Source organism: Microcaecilia unicolor, chromosome 3 (genome assembly GCF_901765095.1).
Source record: "Microcaecilia unicolor chromosome 3, aMicUni1.1, whole genome shotgun sequence".
Taxonomy (NCBI): Eukaryota; Metazoa; Chordata; class Amphibia; order Gymnophiona; family Siphonopidae; genus Microcaecilia; species Microcaecilia unicolor.
The window spans coordinates 459,117,577-459,135,836 of record NC_044033.1 but is presented as its reverse complement, the minus strand read 5'-3'; the positions used below and the strand labels follow the sequence as shown (position 1 = coordinate 459,135,836).

Sequence of the window (18,260 nt, the reverse complement as noted above, 5' to 3'; positions counted from 1 at the left end):
TCTCGTATTTTTCAATGATTTCCTTCAACTCAATCATGTTATTGTCCTTCTTTGAAGGACTGTTGCCCATAGAAACTTTTTTGGGTTCCATGATGAGAGCAGGGACTTTGTATCAAAGTCCCTGCTGGTATTTGGACCCAAATGACAAAATTTGGGTCCTAATACCAGCAGGGACTTTGATACAGGCACTCAACCAGCAGCAGCAGCAGTATTGTGGCAAAACGACGAAATTTGGGTCCAAAAACAGCAGCAGTGTGATCCCACAACTGGAAACGCCGCCCCAGAAGAACGACATGTGAGAATGCAAGATTAGCTGCGAGGGCACGCCAACGAAATCCGAGGCGATCGACGAAAACTTTGCGAGAAAAAAAAAAATTGACGATAACCGAAACAGACTAAATCCAAAGTCAACGAAAACCGAGGTTTCACTGTAAATGTTGTTCTGGGCGCAGATTGGCCCAGGTCTGATAGGTAGAGGAGAGAAAGACCTCTTCACTGAGGCCCTGTGAGCAGTTATATTCTGTAACCTGTGAGCAGCTATATTTCCGGTACTCCCTAGGCACTATCCAGGTAGTGACAAAACGTTAATTGATCCTTATTCACTTACCTGTTATTTTCCATCTGTTTTTATAGTTCACTGTTCAATATCTTTATTTATTTGTACCCCACATTTTCCCATCTATTTGCAGGCTCAATGTGGCTTACATTGTACTGTACAGGCATTCGCCAGTCGGTTGATAACAAATACAGGTTATATTGCGGTCGAAATGATTTAAACATTTTCTTTATTACGGAGTTTACTTGGCTCTCAAGGGTAAGTTTACTGTCGATTATAATGCCGAGTATTTTTAAGCTGTCTGAGGTAGGGAGGGTGTGTTCATGGATGTGGGTTTGTACTTGTTATGTTGAGATGAGAGGATGAGGCAGTGTTTTTTTTCAGTGTTCAGTTTGAATTGGAATGAGTTTGCCCAGGAGTCCCATGATGTTCAGGCTGTCATTGATTTCATTAGTTATTTCTGTTAGGTCATGACTGAAGGGAATGTAGATTGTGACATCATCTGCATAGATGAACGGGTTGAGGCCTCGGTTGGATAGGGACTTTGCCAGTGGGATCATCATGTTAAAGAGTATTGGTGATAATGGTGATCCTTGAGGTACTCCACAGGTAGCTTTCCATGGTGGTGATATGTTTGAGTTTGATTTTAGTTGGTAATTTCTAGTGGTTAGAAAACCCTTTATCCTGTTAAGTACATTTTCATCAATCCCAAAGTGGCCAAGGAGTCTTAGTAGTATATTGTGGTTGACCATATCGAATTGGAGGAGAAGTATACTTTTACCAGTGGCTATTTCTTGCTTGAATTTGGCCAGGAGAGTGACTAGGACAGTTTCAGTACTATGGCGGGGGTAAAATCCTGACTAAGTCGTGTAATATTGAGAACTTGTCCATGTATTCCGTAAGCTGTTTGGTCACCAAGCTCTCCATCAGTTTGACTACTAGTGGGATGGACACAACTGGGCGGTAATTGGTTAGGGTGTTAGTGTGTTTCTTGGCGTCTTTAGGTATTGGGGTGAGTAGGATGTTACCATATTCCTTGGGGAAGAGACCTTGTTGTAGCCTGAAGTTTAGGTGGAATGTGAGGTCTGCCATGAAGCAGTCGGGAGCGAATTTGAGTAGATGACTGGGACATATATCCAGTTTGCAGTGGGTGTTGGCAAACCTACGAGTTGCTTTTGTAACTTATTCAACGGTGAGGAGAGTAAATGTTGACCAGATATGGTCAGCTGGACATCCACCAGGGATTAGGTCCAGGTCATTGAAGAAGTTTTCGATGTTAGTGTTGTGCTGAGGAAGTGTGCTGCGAAATTTTATTATTTTTTTCGTTAAAGTAATTAGCGAGTTTGTCTGCAGATGGGATGTCTGCATTGGTCGTGGTGATAGTAGTAGCTTATTTACGAGTCTGAATAGTTTCTTCAGATCTTTGTAATCCAGTCCTATTTTAGTTTTGTAATAGGACCTTTTGGTTTGTCTTATTGCGTATTTGTATTTTCTGTGTGTTTGTTTCCATGCATTGAGTATGTGTTCATCTTTTGTCTTTCTCCATGCTCGTTCAAGTTTCCTGGACTGAGTTTTGAGTTTTTTTTTTTGAACCATGGTATCGAGTTTTGTCTTCTTGATATTCTTGTTTAGTGGTGCTATTTCATTTAATACGCTTCTGCATCTATCCTCCCACTGATTGAGGTAGTGTATGGAGTCCGTTCGTTTTTTCCATTCGTTGTCGTATATCAGTTGCCAGAATAGTTGTGAATCTATTTGCCCTCTCGTAGTGTAAGTTGTGTGTGCTGGTGTATGGTTTAGTCTCTTCTTCCGGCAGTTTAGGGATAAGTTCAATTTGTAGTGGTCGGTCCAAGGTGTTTCTGTCCATTTGATGTCTGTTATTAATAGGTTGGATCTGTGGACAGCTTGTGTGATAAGAGGTCTAGTGTGTCCCCCTTGATGTGGGTAGCTTGCATGTGAGACCATTTGAGATCCCATGACTGTACGAATTCTTTGCATTCACGTGCATTAGTGGAGGTGGTGTCTTCTAGGTGAAGGTTTATGTCACCTAGTATTAATATATTGGAGTCGTTTACACAAGTGTTTGAGATGAAGTCCATGAAAATAGGTTGGCTTTTGTTCCAGTTGCCGGGCGTTCTGTAAAACAGGACGCAGTTCAGATGATCGGTCATGGAATTAAAGATTCTGAATGATGCGATTTCTAGTTGGGGTGTTATGGATTTGGCAATGGTTTCTATGGTGAATTGGGTTCGATCGATTATAGCTATACTGCCTCCTCTCTTTTCCGTTCTGGTCTAGTGAGTGATTTTGTAATTTGGAGGGCATAGTTCAAGGATTATGGGGCCCTTTTGATCGTAGATCCATGTTTTGTTGATGAAGATAAGATCGAGATTTTCTGAGCTGATCCAGTCTGATATTGTCGTTGTTTTGTTAACTACGGACCCAGCATTAATGTAGCCCACTTGGATATTTTGGTATGAGGTTGCTAGGTTTGATGATATGTGGATTTTTGTTAGTTGCCGTTCCTTGGGTGGTGTGTGTTTGTTGTGATCTTTCCTTCCATTTTGTTGGTGTTGTCCATATTTAGATAGTTTGGTGAAGTGTGTTTGATCAGGTTTTGGTGATTTTGTAGGATGGGTATGATATTTTCTGTAAGTGGGTGGATAGTGTTAGGTGGATCAGTGAAAGGGAGTAGATTGTTAGGAGTATTTTGATTGTATTCATTTTGGCATCAATTTGGGAATTGTCCTGGGCGCGGAGCTCTTGTTGCTTTGGACACTGTTCTGATGGTTGGGGCAGAGATGTTCCATTAGCAAGGGGGCAGTGCTGCTGGTTGGGGTAGAGTTGCAAGCTGGCTGTCTAGCAGGTGGCGGTCATTTGGTATGGATCTTCACAGATCAGCCTTCTGTGGTTAGTACTTCGGTGGGTATATCTGGTAGGTGGCTTGGCTGGGTCCCACTCGGGGTGAGCTGCTTTTCGCCACGATGGTCAGCTCATGCAGTGTGGTGCGTGTGGGCCTGTCTCGACATCATAGGCCCCTCGCGATTCAGCCGGTGGGTGCTCCCTCTGTACTCTGGGATGGTGTAAAAGCTAGATCTGCGGGATCCCCCGGATCTGAGTGCAACCTTGAAACTGGACCATGTCTTTGTTTTGGCGCCGCTGCTGCTTACAGTATACTGCAGCGATCACCAGTCATAACCCAGCCCTGCAATTCTCTAATCTCCTCTTCCCATGGCGAATCTTCAGGAGGTTAAACCAAGGAAGTGTAAAAGACTGGAGTGGAAGTGAGCCTATCTAGTCCACTGTAGGTAAGGAAGATATTTGATTAGTCTCCATTTCCACTCCCCCACGCAGCCGTCATTGGCGTTCACTCAAAGCACAGCAAGCAAACTTGTGAGCTGCTGCATCCACGTTGTCGTTATTGTCAGTCCATCTGTAGCAAGTGTTGTCTTCAGGAGATTAAGCCAAGGAGGAGTAAAAGACTGGAGTGGAAGTGAGCCTAGCTAGTCCACTGTAGGTAAGGAAGATATTTGATTAGTCTCTGTTTCCACTCCCCGGCGCAGCCGTCATTGGTGTTATGACAATAAACCTTTTTTTAGTTTATTGACTCTGCTTATCTGGACTGACTAAGAATCCTGGTGGTTTGTGATGTGTCTGTGAGTGTTCTCTAAGAACTGTGGTACCACTAGGAGTGTGGCCCCAGTAACCTAGAAAACACAGGGCATAACAAGAGTGGAAGACTCGCCCAAAGGCGGTTGGGACCCAGTCAGTGGGAGAAGGGTGCTAGTGTACAGCACATGCTCAGGTGCAGGCGGACCCCTTAAGTGGCCACAGGGATAAACCCAGGTGGATGATAGGTGTTCCAGAGTAACATTGGGCCAAGTACTCACAAATGGAGACTGTAACCTAACATAATAGTTGATGTCAGATAAAGATCTGAATGGCCCATCCAGTCTGCCAAACATTCACAAACATTATCAATTTGTGGTTAAACTAGCAACAAATGTGGTATGAAATACTTGATCTTGGTCTCATTGTCATTTCTGGGACACCCCATAGAAGTCCTCCTGGCACTTATGTTCCAACTACTGAAGTTGCCATCAAAGTCCACTCCAGCCTACCCTGACCTGTGCAGTCTTATATGCAACACAGGCTATAGAAGTCCACCTGGCACAGTCCTCATATTCCGACTAGCGGAATCAATGTCCAAGCCCACTCCAGTCTAACCTGATCTGTCTTGTTATATATGGGACACAGACCATAGAAGTCTGCCTGGCACTGGCCTTAGTCTTCACAGCTGCAGTTGCCTTCTAAACACCACCCATCACACACATGCAGTCATTTAAGGTTTTTTTATACCATCCATTTTCTAATTAGGGTTCCTCTGTGTTCATCCAATGCCTTTTTTAATTCTGTCACTGCTTTTCTTTTCCACCAACACCCTCAGGGAGGACATTCCAGGCACTGGCTATCCTCTTCATGAAAAAGAATTTTCTGACATTATTCTCAAGTTTACAACCCCACAACTTCAGTTCTTATCCTCTAATTTTACCAGTTCCCCTGCCCTGGAACAGGACCTGTTTAAATACTTTGAAAGATAGTAATAAAAAAAAAACATCTGCATCATATCTTCCCTATCCCGCCGTTCCACTAGGGCAGGGGTGGGTAACCATCCAGTTGGGTTTTCAGGATTTTCCCCAATGAATATGCATGAGATATTTAAATACACTGCCTCCATTGTATGCAAATAGGTTCATGCACATTCATCAGGGAAATTCTAAAAACCTGACTAGTCTGCAGCCCTCGAGGACCAAGGTTGCCCACCCTTGCTCTAGAGTATACATATTCAGGTCTTCCCTGTCTAATCTCACACATCTTTTGGCATAAGCCTCTTACCATTTTAATTATCCTCCTCTGGACCTCTTCTAGTCTTTTTACATCTTTAGCAAGATATAGCCTTCATAACCAAAATACTCCAAATGAGGCCTCACCAACAATTTGTATAGGGGCATCACCACCTCCTTTCTTCTGCTGGTTATGGTAATGTCCAGGTTGTATGGTTTAATATAAAAGCTAAGGCAGAGTCCAGACACACTAAGCTCACTGTCCTGGGTTTCAAAATTGCTGACTTTTGTTGCCATCAACTACTTCTTTCATTTTAACCATTAGAAGTGAGTCATCCCTTATTTACTACTACTTCTTATTTATATAGCTAGACATACACAGGCTCTCTCACATTGTAAGCCCTTTCTGTTACTCACTGAAGCCTTAATGGCAAGTACACTGGTCCTAATCATTACTTTTATGAAAGGGAAGTCTAAAAAAAGAAAAGTCAAATAGCCTAACCAGTAGAAAGAAATCTGAAATACCTTCTTGGATACTTTGCATCTCCCTGCCCCATTCCTTTCCCTGCACTTTCAAGTGCATGTATAGTGAAAACTATATACATATTTTTAGCCATTGACTACCAGGGGTGTAACCATGGGGGAGGGGCCTGGGCCCCTCCAGCTAATGGGGGTTCCCATGCCCTGCCAGCAGAAGTGCTCCTCCACTCATGTCTGCTGCAGTGCTGGGCCTCCCCCTCACCACGCATGCTCAGGTTTTGTGAAAGCGAGCATGTGCAGGGCTCTCGCACAAGCTCGGCTTCATGAAAACCAAACATGCACTGGGGAAGGGGGAGGGGGGAAGAAAGCCCAGTATGGAGGAGTACTTTCTGCTGGCAATGTTAGGGACCCTCACCAGCTCAGGTATGTGGGGGGTCAAGGGATGGACAAAAAGTGGTAGCAGGTTGAGGCAAAAATTTTGTACCCCCCCCCCCCCCCCCCACACCTTGTGCTCTGGCACCCCTAAAATTTGAGGTCTGCCTACACGCCTGCTGAATACAGGTCAGTTTTTTTAGCCCAGAGCTTTTACCCAGACAAATTCATACGTATTTAAATCTCTTTATTGGGACAGACCAAAGATCCATCAAGCCCAGCATCCTGTTTCCAACAATGGCCAATTCAAGTCACAAGTACCTGGCAAGATGCCAAAAGAACAAAGTAGGTTCCACACTACTTATCCCAGGAAGCAGCAATGGGTTTCCTCAAGTCCAACTTAATAAATAGTTTATGGACTTCTTTTAGGAACCCTAACCATTTTTACCACATTATTTGGCATCAATTCCAGAGCTTAATTACATTTTCATGCAGCAATTCTCTGGTTTCTTCTAAATGTTCTACTTAATAGCTTCATTGCATACCCCCTAGTCCATATGAATAGTTTACTCTTTCCAAACGTATGTCTACCCATTCCACTTCACTCATGTTTTTTCTAGATGTCTTATATCTCTCTTCAGCCATCCTTTGTTCAAGCTGAAGAGCATTAGCCCTTTGAAAACTCATTTTACCTCCACTCAGCCTATATCAGAGGCACAGAGAAAAGCAAATATTGTATGCTGTATAAAAAACTTTCCAGATTCATACTCTGAACATACCCTCTTAAAAAAACCTCACTTTTTAATTCTATTTACCCTTTGCATCTCTGGAAGTAAACTGAGATGCAATTTTTCAAGCATATCAAGGAAAAGAGGAAAACTAGAGTTTTGATAAAGGTGTTGAGAAACAATGTGTAGACAGTGACAAGGAAAAAAGGCAGAAATACTAACTACTTCTGTTCTACCAGACTTAAGAGGTGACCTTTTACTGTATATCATTCAGACCTTTCTAGTGTTGCAATGGTTCACCTTACCTGTGAAGTAATAGTGAGGGAAGTTCAACAAAATGGAGGGAAAACTGTCTTTAGCCTAAGCCAAGCCAATACACCATTATCAAATAATTTATTGTAATAAGGAACCTGTGGCAGAAGGTGGCTTCTGGGCAAAAAAGCAAGCTAAGGGTTTCACTGATCTTCAACACAGAAAGATGAAGAGAAAAGCTCCAGGAGTTGGCTCCAGGAGGGCCATGGTCTTATAGGAGGAGGTGCTGCTGCCTGAATCTGCATCCAGTCTCCTGCAACCAAGTATTAATTGATCTGTAGTCAAGGAGACCGAGATTCTCTTTAACTTGAAAAAGTTTCAAACTATGGAGAGGAGAAATTCTCTGCCTAGAAGTAGCAACCAAGGACAATGAACTGTGCCTTTTACAGAGACACAGAAAATAATGTCAGATGAAAATCATACAACCTATCCAGTCTGCTCATCTATGCCAACTACTAAGCTCTACAATCTCATCCTCTTCCTCAGATCTTCTGTACTTGTCTCACACTTTCTTCTAGAGCTTTCTTTCAACTGAAAGAGGCCTGCCATCTGTGCATTTATGTCAGGCAGGTATTTAAACATCTATAATATCTCCCCTCACCTGTTTTCTAAAAGTGTACACACGATTTATGATGAAGACCACCGACTATTGTAGTAGCCACCCTCTAGCCAACTCTCTCTATTTTTTTTAAGTTATGGTATCCAGAATTGTATACATAATACTCTAAACAAGTCTTACCAAGACTTAAGGACAGGGCTATCCCAGCCACCGGATGGACTAGGTTCCGCCCAGAGTGGCAGCATGGCTCTGGAACACTACAGCCTTCTCCTCCTTCCATTCTTATTGCTGAGCCTACCATTGCTGATCCCTACCTCCCCCTGGGCCTGCTGGACAATTAAAAAAAAAAAGCATCAGCACTCTATGGGCCTTATAAGCACAGACCTATGCTAAAGTGCTGGTTTGTATCTCCTCCCCCCGCTGAGATGGACTTTCCATTGGAGGAGGGCGGGACAAAGCAGCATTTTAGCATAGGTCTGTGCTTACAGGGCCCATGGAGCACCAATGCGATGTAAGGGGCCAGCAGGGGCAGCAAGAAGGCGTGTTCTTACAATGAATATCACTACCACCACCCTCTCCAAATGAAATCAGTGTGACACCCGCCAACAAGCCTTCTCCAGAGAGGCCCCCCCATACTATGGAACACATTGCCAGAAAAGCTTTGCTTAATGCAAGAATATCGCTACTTAAGAAAGCAGACAAAAGCTTGCTTCTTCCATTAGACTTGAGAGAAGCGCCAGCTAGCTAGTCATATACATCAGCCTTCATGAACCTTATGTTCTTCCTCAGCACTTTTATTGGATGTTCCATCATTTCAACTGATTAGGCTTGAGGAATATAGAGCAATGATTTTATATGTCATAGGACCTAAATATGGAACAAATTGCCACTTGATGCTCACACAGTACAATTTAAAATGATTTTAAAAACTGCTTTTTTCTAGCAAGCTTTTGGCATGGACCTTATTGATGGTTGATATGGATGTTTCAAGTTTTGTGCCTTTTACCTCGGTGTAGGTTTGGAATTTTTGGTTGTTGACGATGTATTTTAAATGCTGTTTTATTTTTATCATTAGTTTATGATGTTTGTACTTATTATACTTATGACATTATGTATGCAATTTTGTAACCTGCTTAGAATACCTGAGATAATGAGGAATATAAGCTATGTTCAAAAAACAATACACAAGGACTAACACTGGCTGCATATAATGCATCAGAACCTGCTTATCTACTCCTACCCTAGTTCAGATCATGCAGCTTTTCCGACTCCACATGTAATATTTCCTTATGAGTCACCACTCCTGTCACGCCCTGCTTTCATGTATATTGTGTTGACATTTAAGTACATACCATCCTATAATATGTACAGTGTCCATTATTTTTTTTAAATGTTGTGATTATCTACTATCTGTGCCTGGATTATTCTTGCAGTACACCACCTTGGTTGAATATATTCAAAAAGGCAGCAAGGAAAGCCTTATAGAGAAGTATTGTATCTATTACCTCTAAAATCTCCAGAAGGAAGCACTTTAACATATTGCAAGTATTAAGACGAGTACTAGCAGTACCTCTGACACTGAGATCACAGTCAGTATACCATGGGTTTAGGAGCAAGGTTCATTCCTCTCATGTTATGTGCAAAACAAACCGTTAGACACTACCCTGAAAAAGTCATATGAGCAGTTTGACTTGGTTCCAGCATGAGTAAAAAGAGCTACACAGCATACCTCCAGGACATTTCATGAACTCATCATCTAACAGCAGCATACAAGTTCCATCTACTGCAGAAACTGGCTGCTAGAGACACATAGCACGGGGGGGGGGGGGGTGGGGGGGGGAGAGGGGGGGGATTTTTCACATCCTGAATTAGAAATTACTGTTAAGCAAAGCAATTGAAAACACAGAATTGGGGGTACTTGGACAGTTACCCTATCATCCGCTCACTATAATCTCAGGAGAGCTAATGTAAGGCCAGATATACTAAGCTATTGAACCCCTCTTCTATAGATACAAAATAGGGGGGGGGGAGAGACATTATCACGCCTGTAACCCCCTTATGCTCCTGCAGTGGCATTGTAAGCATGTGAATTTTCATGCTGTATTGTGTAGACTAATTGTACTACTATATAATCAGAGCTGCCAAGGTTCCAAATTCCAGGAGGAACAATTTTTGTGGCCAGCCTTGGCTTTGAATGTGCATCCCAAAACAGGGAGATTTGTAGTGCTTGATGCACACATTGAAATCAGAATAGCAGGTCCCACAGTGACTCAGGATAGGATTGTCAGAAATCCAGGACAGGCCTAAAATCTCCCTCTTAAAAATTAGATAGTGTGAAAGTTCTGATAATACATATTTCAATTTTGGTACATCTTTCTTTGCAGACATCTGTTCAAAACTATCCATAAAGCCATTTACTATATAAATAAAACCATATACCCATAAATATTCAAACTCATAGCTCAAAAGTGGGCAACCACGATCCTGAACAGCCACAACCCAGTCGTGCTTTCAAGACTGCCACAATAAATATGCACAAGATTCAAAGCAGTACATGTATGTTATTGTATGCAAATAAATCTCATACATATTCATTGTAGTTATCTTGAAAGCCCAACTGGGTTGTAGCCCTTGATTAGATAAGGCAGGGATAGGCAACCACGGTCCTGAATTCCAGACTTGCCCTTCTAGAACATAAGCACATCTAAATATCAGAGTACCATTCAACAATTTATAAATATAAGAATTCCTAAGAGTCTATAACAGCCTGCAATTCAAAACCTCATCCTCAAATTTCAAAACAGAGTACTACGTGCCAAATATTCTGAGACCAGTAGTTCCCAAACCTGGTCCTTGAGGCACCCCAGCCAGTCAAGTTTTCAGGATATCCACAATGAATAGTCATGAGAGAGATTTGCATGAGTGGCATGCAAATCTCTCTCATGAATATTCATTAAGGATATCCTGAAATCTTGACTGCCTAGAGTGCCTCCAGGACCAGGTTTGGAAATCACTGTCTGGGATGACATTAGACATATTGAGGACCAAGGCAGAAATTTAGAATACGTCGAAGTCCACCAGCATTCTATGCTTTCTTGACGTCTTCTAGAGCAATGGTTTTTGGCTATCTGGCCAGTCGGGTTTTCAAGATATCCAGAATGAATATGCATGAAATAGATTTGCATACCAAGAATAATTAATTGTGGATATCTTGAAAACCCAACTGGCCAGAAAACCACTGCTCTATAGCATGCAGGCCAGGGCATTCACTCAAGTTGCGCCCCCTAACATTGGCCCTGAAAATATCTATCCAGATTGCAAAATATTACACTCTTTGAAAGTACATTGGTGGGACAAAATATGAACTGTTAGCAGGCCCTCACATAAAGGAGTTCTAACAAGATAATGTACTGGTGAAAATGCAAAACTGGAAGGTGTGTGGTTTTTTTTTTTTTTTTTTGGGGGGGGGGGGGGGGATGAGAATGTGTTGAAGAGTTGGAGAGAGTGAGAAAAACTAAGTTTCAGTCCTAAATACAAAACTAAGAAGTGACCCAGTATGTACTGGTGAAAATGCAAACTGGAAGGTGTGTGTTTTTTCAGGAGGGGGGGGGGATTTTTTTTTTTTTTTACATTTGTACCCCGTGCTTTCCCACTCATGGCAGGCTCAATGCGGCTTACATGGGGCAATGGAGGGTTAAGTGACTTGCCCAGAGTCACAAGGAGCTGCTTGTGCAGGGAATCGAACTCAGTTCCCCAGGACCAAAGTCCACCACCCTAACCACTAGGCCACTCCTCCAGATGGACACCTTACATTCCAGTGTTCCTCCCATTTGCAGTCAACATATATAAGCGTATCCAAGTCCTTGTTTAACCCACAGCATACTTCAGAACTACCAAAATTATCCAGTTCCAGAAGGAAGATTTTTTAGCTAGTGCTGGTTTTAATCTTATAACCCAAAGCAGTGTGGTGTTTGTAGTACCATTGAAATCAGTGCTACAGACCCATAACGCAACATGAGATGCCTGAAATCCAGGACTGGTCTAGAATCTCCATTCTGAAGTTGGGTAACTTGGCAGCTCTGTATTCAGGGAAATCAGAATTACAATTCCACATACACAATGGGGCAAGAGAACACTACAAATGTTCACAAATGAACAGCAAGAAGAGGATTGTTCTGAGGTCAAACAAAAAATAATTACTAAATTAAAGTATAATAAACATTTTTTAAAACACCCAGATCATTACAAAATTAACAATAAATGTTCAAAATAAAAATAATTATATAAACTTTTACAGCCAAAAGGGTCAGCGTATAGCTCTTACATAAAGGACAGAGATGATCAGCATTGTTGGGCTGTTTAAGGTCACATCATGCAGTCCTAGGCAAAGCAGTTAATTGACCACAGCTGAAATTGAAGGGTTGTGGCCAAAAGTACCAGGATCAAAGGCAAATTACATGAGAGAGCTTTTTAAAAAAAAAAAATAAATAAAGTGAAAGGACCTTAAAAAATGCAAATTAAATAGAAAGGTATAGGATATAATGATGCTTAACTACTATAATCAAAACCTACTCAACACCCTTCACTACTAAAAGGGTGACACTAAAATAAAGGGGGTTAAAAAGGCAAAACTGCTCTACCTCCAAGTGGCAGACCAAAGGACTGAAGAAAACATTTATAATTTAAAAAAACAAAAAACTAATCAGTTATGGATACCTTTCCTATTATAATAATCAGCATGTAATAGTTTGGTACACAACAAAAATGAGTAAGGAAATAGATGTTCCTGTTATATTCAAAGTAATAATTGAGCATTTAATCAAAACCAAGTTTCTTGATTTAAATCAGCCAAATAACCATAAGCTGATTTTTAAAAATACCTTTTTAGAATCCTGGTTTCCACTGAGTCTTTCTTTCAGCTGTAAAACCCTCTCAAGAACACTTTTACAATCTGCCATGCTAGTAGAATCCCTAACAACTACAATTTCTCCACCAAACCTGCTAAAGCTCAAATAGCAAACATAACAGGTTCTAGTCACCTCCCATAAAACAACCTAGCCCAAGCAGCTGCTTTTATAGCCACTCTTTTGCCTTGAAGGTCTTTGAATAAAGCACTGATTTCTTGAAGGGGGGAGGGGGCTTACAAAAAAAAAAAAAATAATCTTCCCCTCTGTGTTAGTTTCTCCACTTTTTTCATAATTTGTTGATGCAAAGCTGCCAAGTTATCCAGTTCCAAAGGGGAGATTTTTTGACCAGAGTTGGTTTTGAACTTACATCACAAAAGCAATGTGGTTTTTGATATCAGAGCTACAGGTCCCATAATGCACCAGAATAGAATTGCCTGAAATCTCCTTCTTGGCAGCTCTGATGTCTAATCAGAGTTTTAAAAAATTATACACTTAAACTCTATTGCAGGAAACCAAAATGGGCCTTTCTTTGGCATACAATAAGGAACATTATGGGTTCCTGCTCCAGAAGAGTTCCACACCCCGGATGCTGATGCTGATGTGATAAACTGATCAAGAGCAAGACTTCTCTGTGGCGTTGGAGGAAATTATCAGAAGAAGGACAAGAAGAAGTTAGGATAGGGGTGGGCAACCTTGGTCCTTGAGGCTGCAATTCAGTAGGGTTTTCAGAATTTCCCCAATGAATATGCATGCGATCTATTTGTATACAATGGAAGCAGTGCATGCAAATAGATCTTTTGCCTCACCAGTGGTATACCAAGGGTGGGGCGCTGGGGGTGGTCCACCCCGGGTGCAAATAAAAAGGGGATGCTCTGCTCCCACTGCTCCAGTCCCTCTAATCAGGCCGCCGCTGTTGCCTCTCCTCCGCAGTCCCCAGTCTCCACCTGCCCATCCTTAGCTCCCTCGACAGCCCCCTTCTCGTTTCTGCCACCTGATGCCCTGCATTTTTTAAATCTAATCTTTGAATCAGCAATGCAGCATCTATGAAAGAAGCAGGTTGCCTCGGGCCTTCCCTCACTGTGTCCCACCGTAGCAGAAATAGAAAGTTACATCAAAGGAAGGTGGGACACAGTGAGAGAAGGCCCGAGGCAACCTGCTTCTTTCACAGATGCTGCATGTTGGCGCTGGTGCTGCACTGCAGATTCAAATATTTAAAAAATTCAGGGCACTGGGTATAGAAACGAGAAGGGGGCTGTCGAGGGAGTTGAGGGTGGGCAGGTGGGAACTGAGCGCTGGGGCTGGAGCTTGAACTAACAGCTAAAATAGGTGCTAGGGCAGAACCTCGAGGGGCTGAGAAGGGGGCTCACATGGGAAAAGAAATTAAAGCTGGTACTGGGGGCTGAGAAGGAGGTGGGTGGGAGAATGGGGCTATGGCTGGGGCAGGTGGAAGAATGGGGCTGGAGCTGGGGAAGAAAAGGGGGGCTGTAATGTGGGACAGGTGGATGAAAGGGGCTGAAAATGAGGGTAGGTGGGATAAGGGGGCTAGGACTGGAACTGAAAAGGGGGCAGGGCTGAAGCTGGGGGCTGAAAAGGGGATGGGGAGAAACGGGCTGGGGCTGAAACTCGGGACTGGTTGGAGAAGAGGGCTGGGGCTGAAACTGGGGACTGGTGGGATAATGGGGGCTGAAAGGGGGGCAGGTGGGAGAAATGAGCTGGGGCTGGAACTAGGGGCACCTGGTATAATGGAGATGGAACTGGGGGCTGAAAAGAGGGGGCAGAGAGAGAGAGGACAGATCCTGGATGGAAGGGAGAGGGAGGGCAAACCCTGGATGTGTGGATGGGACAGAAAGGGCAGAGGGTGGATGGAAGGGGCAGAGAGAGAGGGTAAACGCTAGATGGAAGGGATAGAAAGGGCAGATGATGGATAGGAACAGAGAGAGAGAGTGCAAACCCCAGATGGAAGGGAGAGCAAGGGCAGACCCTGGATGAAAGGGAGAGAGAAGACAGTGGTTAGAAGGGGGAGAGAGAGAGCAGACAAGGGCACATGGTGGATGGAAGGGGCAGAGATAGAGGGCAGATACTGGATGGAAGGGAGAGAGAGAGCAGATAGTGGTTGGCAGGAGCAGAGGGAGAGAGGGCAGATGGTGGATGGAAGGGAAAGAGAGAGAAGACAGTGGATGGAAGGGGCAGTGAGAGAGGGCAGACACTGGATGGAGGGGGCAGGGAGAGAGAGAAGGCAGATGCTGAATGGAAGGGAGAGAGAAGATGAGGAAAGCAGAAACCAGAGACAACAAACTGTAAATAATTTCTTTTTTTGCTTTAGGATAAAGTAGTATTGTAGCTGTGTTAATAAATGGTTATAAATAGAAAATAGAAATAAGGTAATCTTTTTATTGGACTAATTTTAATACATTTTGACTAACTTCTGGAGACCAAAATCCCCTTCCTCAGGTCAGGATAGGATACTGTAATAGCAGTATACTGTATTGACCTGAGGAAGGAGGTTTTGGCCTCTGAAAGCTAAATGTATTAGTCCAATAAAATGGTATTATCTTATTTTCTATGTTTGTTTTATTTCTGTTTGTTAATTTGTAAAGTGGTGATTGGTATTTGTTAGTTTTTTCAAATTTACATCTGCTATCTTTATATTTTGCACAGTACTAGGGGACATATATCACTATCACTGTTTCTGTGGTGTTGCATTGTATGCAGAATTTGGCTTCTTGGGTGTTCAGTTTAATTTTTGTCTAAATATTTCTATTTTTAGTTTGTTGTTACTTATTCTATAGTGGATTACAATGTATCTATGTCTGTGAAAAAGACATGGCTTTATGTTGGCAATGACTGTACAGGACTGACGATCTATGCTATTCTGGCTGGTTTAGTTTTACAATAGGTGAATTGATGTTCTAGCGCTCACTGCAATGTTTAAGATACTTCCTTTTTCTAGGTACACCCTCGTGTGACTCGTAAAAATTTCTGCTTATGGTATGGTAGAATTGCTCTGTAAGTCCTGAGTGGATTTTGGAAGGGTGTCAAATGCCCTAGGTATGCCACTGTGTCTTCCTCCACAGGAGCCCAAGGATGCAAGAGGAAAAAGGAGGGTTTCCTAGCTAGTGGCCTTGGAAAAAAAAGTGATGATGGTTGGTCTCCCTTCACAGGGTCCAGGAAAGGAGGAGGAAGCCTGTTTCCTCTACAGCAGAGTTTCCCAAGTTGGTCCTGGGGTACCCCCTTGCCAGTCTAGTTTTCAGGTCAATGAATATGCATGACATTGATTTACATACAGTGCCTCTTTTATGCATATTCATTGTGGATATCCTGAAAATTACTACTATAAATCATTTCTATAGTGCTACTAGATGTAGTCAGTGCTGTACACTTTATGTGCAGGTACTTTCTCTGTCCCTAGAGGGCTCACAATCTAAGGGGGTCTTTTACTAAAGCTTAGCTCATGTTGTCTGCAGCAGGGCCCATTTTATTCCTATGGGCCTTGCTGCAGATAACTAGAACTAAACTTTATTTAAAAATAAATAAAACCCTACGTTTTTGTATCTGGAGCAATGGAGGGTTAAGTGACTTGCCCAAGGTCACAAGAAACTGCAGTGAGAATTAAACCCAGGTCGCTAGGATCAAAGCCTGCTGTACCAATCATCAGGCTACTCTCCCTCAAGGCAAAAGGTTACTCCAGGAGTCAGGACTAACTTGGGAAACACAGCTCTACAAGCTCTCTAGGTGCAGGAGAGGAGCCAAAGCAGCTCAAAGCCCATGCTGCTGATAAGGATAATTGGAGCTCCAGGTGGGAAAGGGGAAATCAGTGGGCATATCTCCCCAATACTCTGGAGCAACCTAAAGCTATGTTGCAGGGACATGAACACTAGGAGCATGCTCACAACCAGCTGAAGGGGAGAAGGATAAAACTGAATGAAGTGAGACTGAAATATGAAAGGAGAGAGACTATCCCTAATGTTGCTTGCTTAAAATTTGGCATTGATTTGAAACTGCACCCAGTGGAGGTTAAAGAAAGGTCATTTTTTTTCTTGCACTGATGAACTCTTTATCTATAGAGACCCTGCAGTAGCAGGAGAGAGTAGAAGGGCTGAAAAAAGTAACATATTATCCAACAAATTGCAGCCATAGGGAGAGTGTACCAGACATAAGAACCATGAGACATTTTGAACTTTATTTGTTTCTATGCAACTTTTTTTATTTGGACTGTCTATTTACTGAATTTGATTTTGTTACTGATATATATTTTTGTTTGATTGAGGAGTGTCCAATAAAAGTAACTGTTTTAGAAAAGAATCCTCCAAGGACTCCAGGGTAACTTTTACTATCTTACCTGCTCAACCCCAGTGTTCCAGCTCAAGCCCTGAAAGTGTTCTTCCCCCTGTTCCACCAGCACTTCTAAGTTTCCAGTCTGTGTGCTAGAGAAGAGGTAGTGCAGGTACTGGGTCACAGATCAGACAAATAAAAATCTTGGTTTTGTTTGTAGTGCTTCTAGGGCCACCCTCAGCCCTAAACTAATGGAGGACTAGCTGCACTGTGAAATGGAAACTTAGGAAGCCATCCTGACCCCCAACAAACTCCCATGATGCACAGCAAGCAATCCTGTCATATTGAGCAGAACTGAAAGTGTCACAGGAAGAAAAAGCACTACAGCCACCAGGGGCATTGACTTGATGGATATTCATTTCTGTCTCCCTCCTATTCAGTGGGGGGGGGGGGGGGGGGGGTTCTAGCAAAAAAAAGTGCTGGTACTCAAATGCTAGGCCACCCTTCAATAGCCAGGACCCTGCAAACAGTCACAGAATCTATGAAAAGGCAGAACTGGTGTGTAATGCCTGAGCTCTTTCATTTTAAAATTTGGGGTCCATGGGTCAATTCTAGCACAGTGGAAAAGGTACTCAGTACCACCAAGTACCCCCTCAAAAAAATCTCTGCTCCTATTAACCCTCAGTAGCTACCGAAAGGGCACTTCACTTCCTGTCCATGCAGAACCCCTCTTCCTCCACTTTTAAATAGGAAGATTGCTAATGTAACCTACGGGTCACCTAGGCTTCCCTTGTGTCACCAGTGACAAGCCAGGACCCAGGGCAATATCCCTCCCACTGTGCAGAGCACAAAAGACCAGCCCTCTGTGGTATGACTAGGAAAGGAAAGGTTTCTCCAAAGGTAGGGGAAAAGAGCTGGTGCCATAAAAGAAAAGCAGAGATAAAAAAACTGAATTATTTTCTGGCTGAAGATAGGAAAGGATAAGCAAAAATCAGATTAAGGTAGTATTTCATAGGTTTGACTTAAGTTTATTGAGATAGGGTAATAAAAGAAATGCAAGACAAAGTAATACAAGCCGGTCAAGGCCATACAACACAGAAAAACAGAAACGCTGTTCATAGCGTTAATATGAGAATCACAATTAAATATCACTCTATCATGACAATAATCTAAATACCTCTATTGGCATATAAACTATCTTCAATCAAGTTCACATTTTAACCTTTGTAC

At 42.6% G+C, this 18,260-nt stretch overlaps 1 protein-coding gene across 2 annotated transcripts in view; it reads right to left on the bottom strand.

The window, feature by feature from the left end:
* The window catches only part of LOC115465211 (elongin-A-like), a 137,318-nt gene extending 120,149 nt beyond the window's left edge, over positions 1-17,169 (bottom strand). Inside the window, exon 1 of one of the 2 annotated variants that reach the window (XM_030195610.1) lies at positions 17,098-17,169. Coding sequence is in view for 1 of the 2 variants with exons in the window: in XM_030195608.1 (XP_030051468.1) it covers positions 12,732-12,809 (78 nt within the window). In the remaining variant the exon portion in view is untranslated. Of the gene's footprint in view, positions 1-12,731; positions 12,971-17,097 lie in introns of those variants that run through there. The other variant, XM_030195608.1, reaches the window with a different exon arrangement.
* Positions 17,170-18,260: the final 1,091 nt, after the last annotated feature.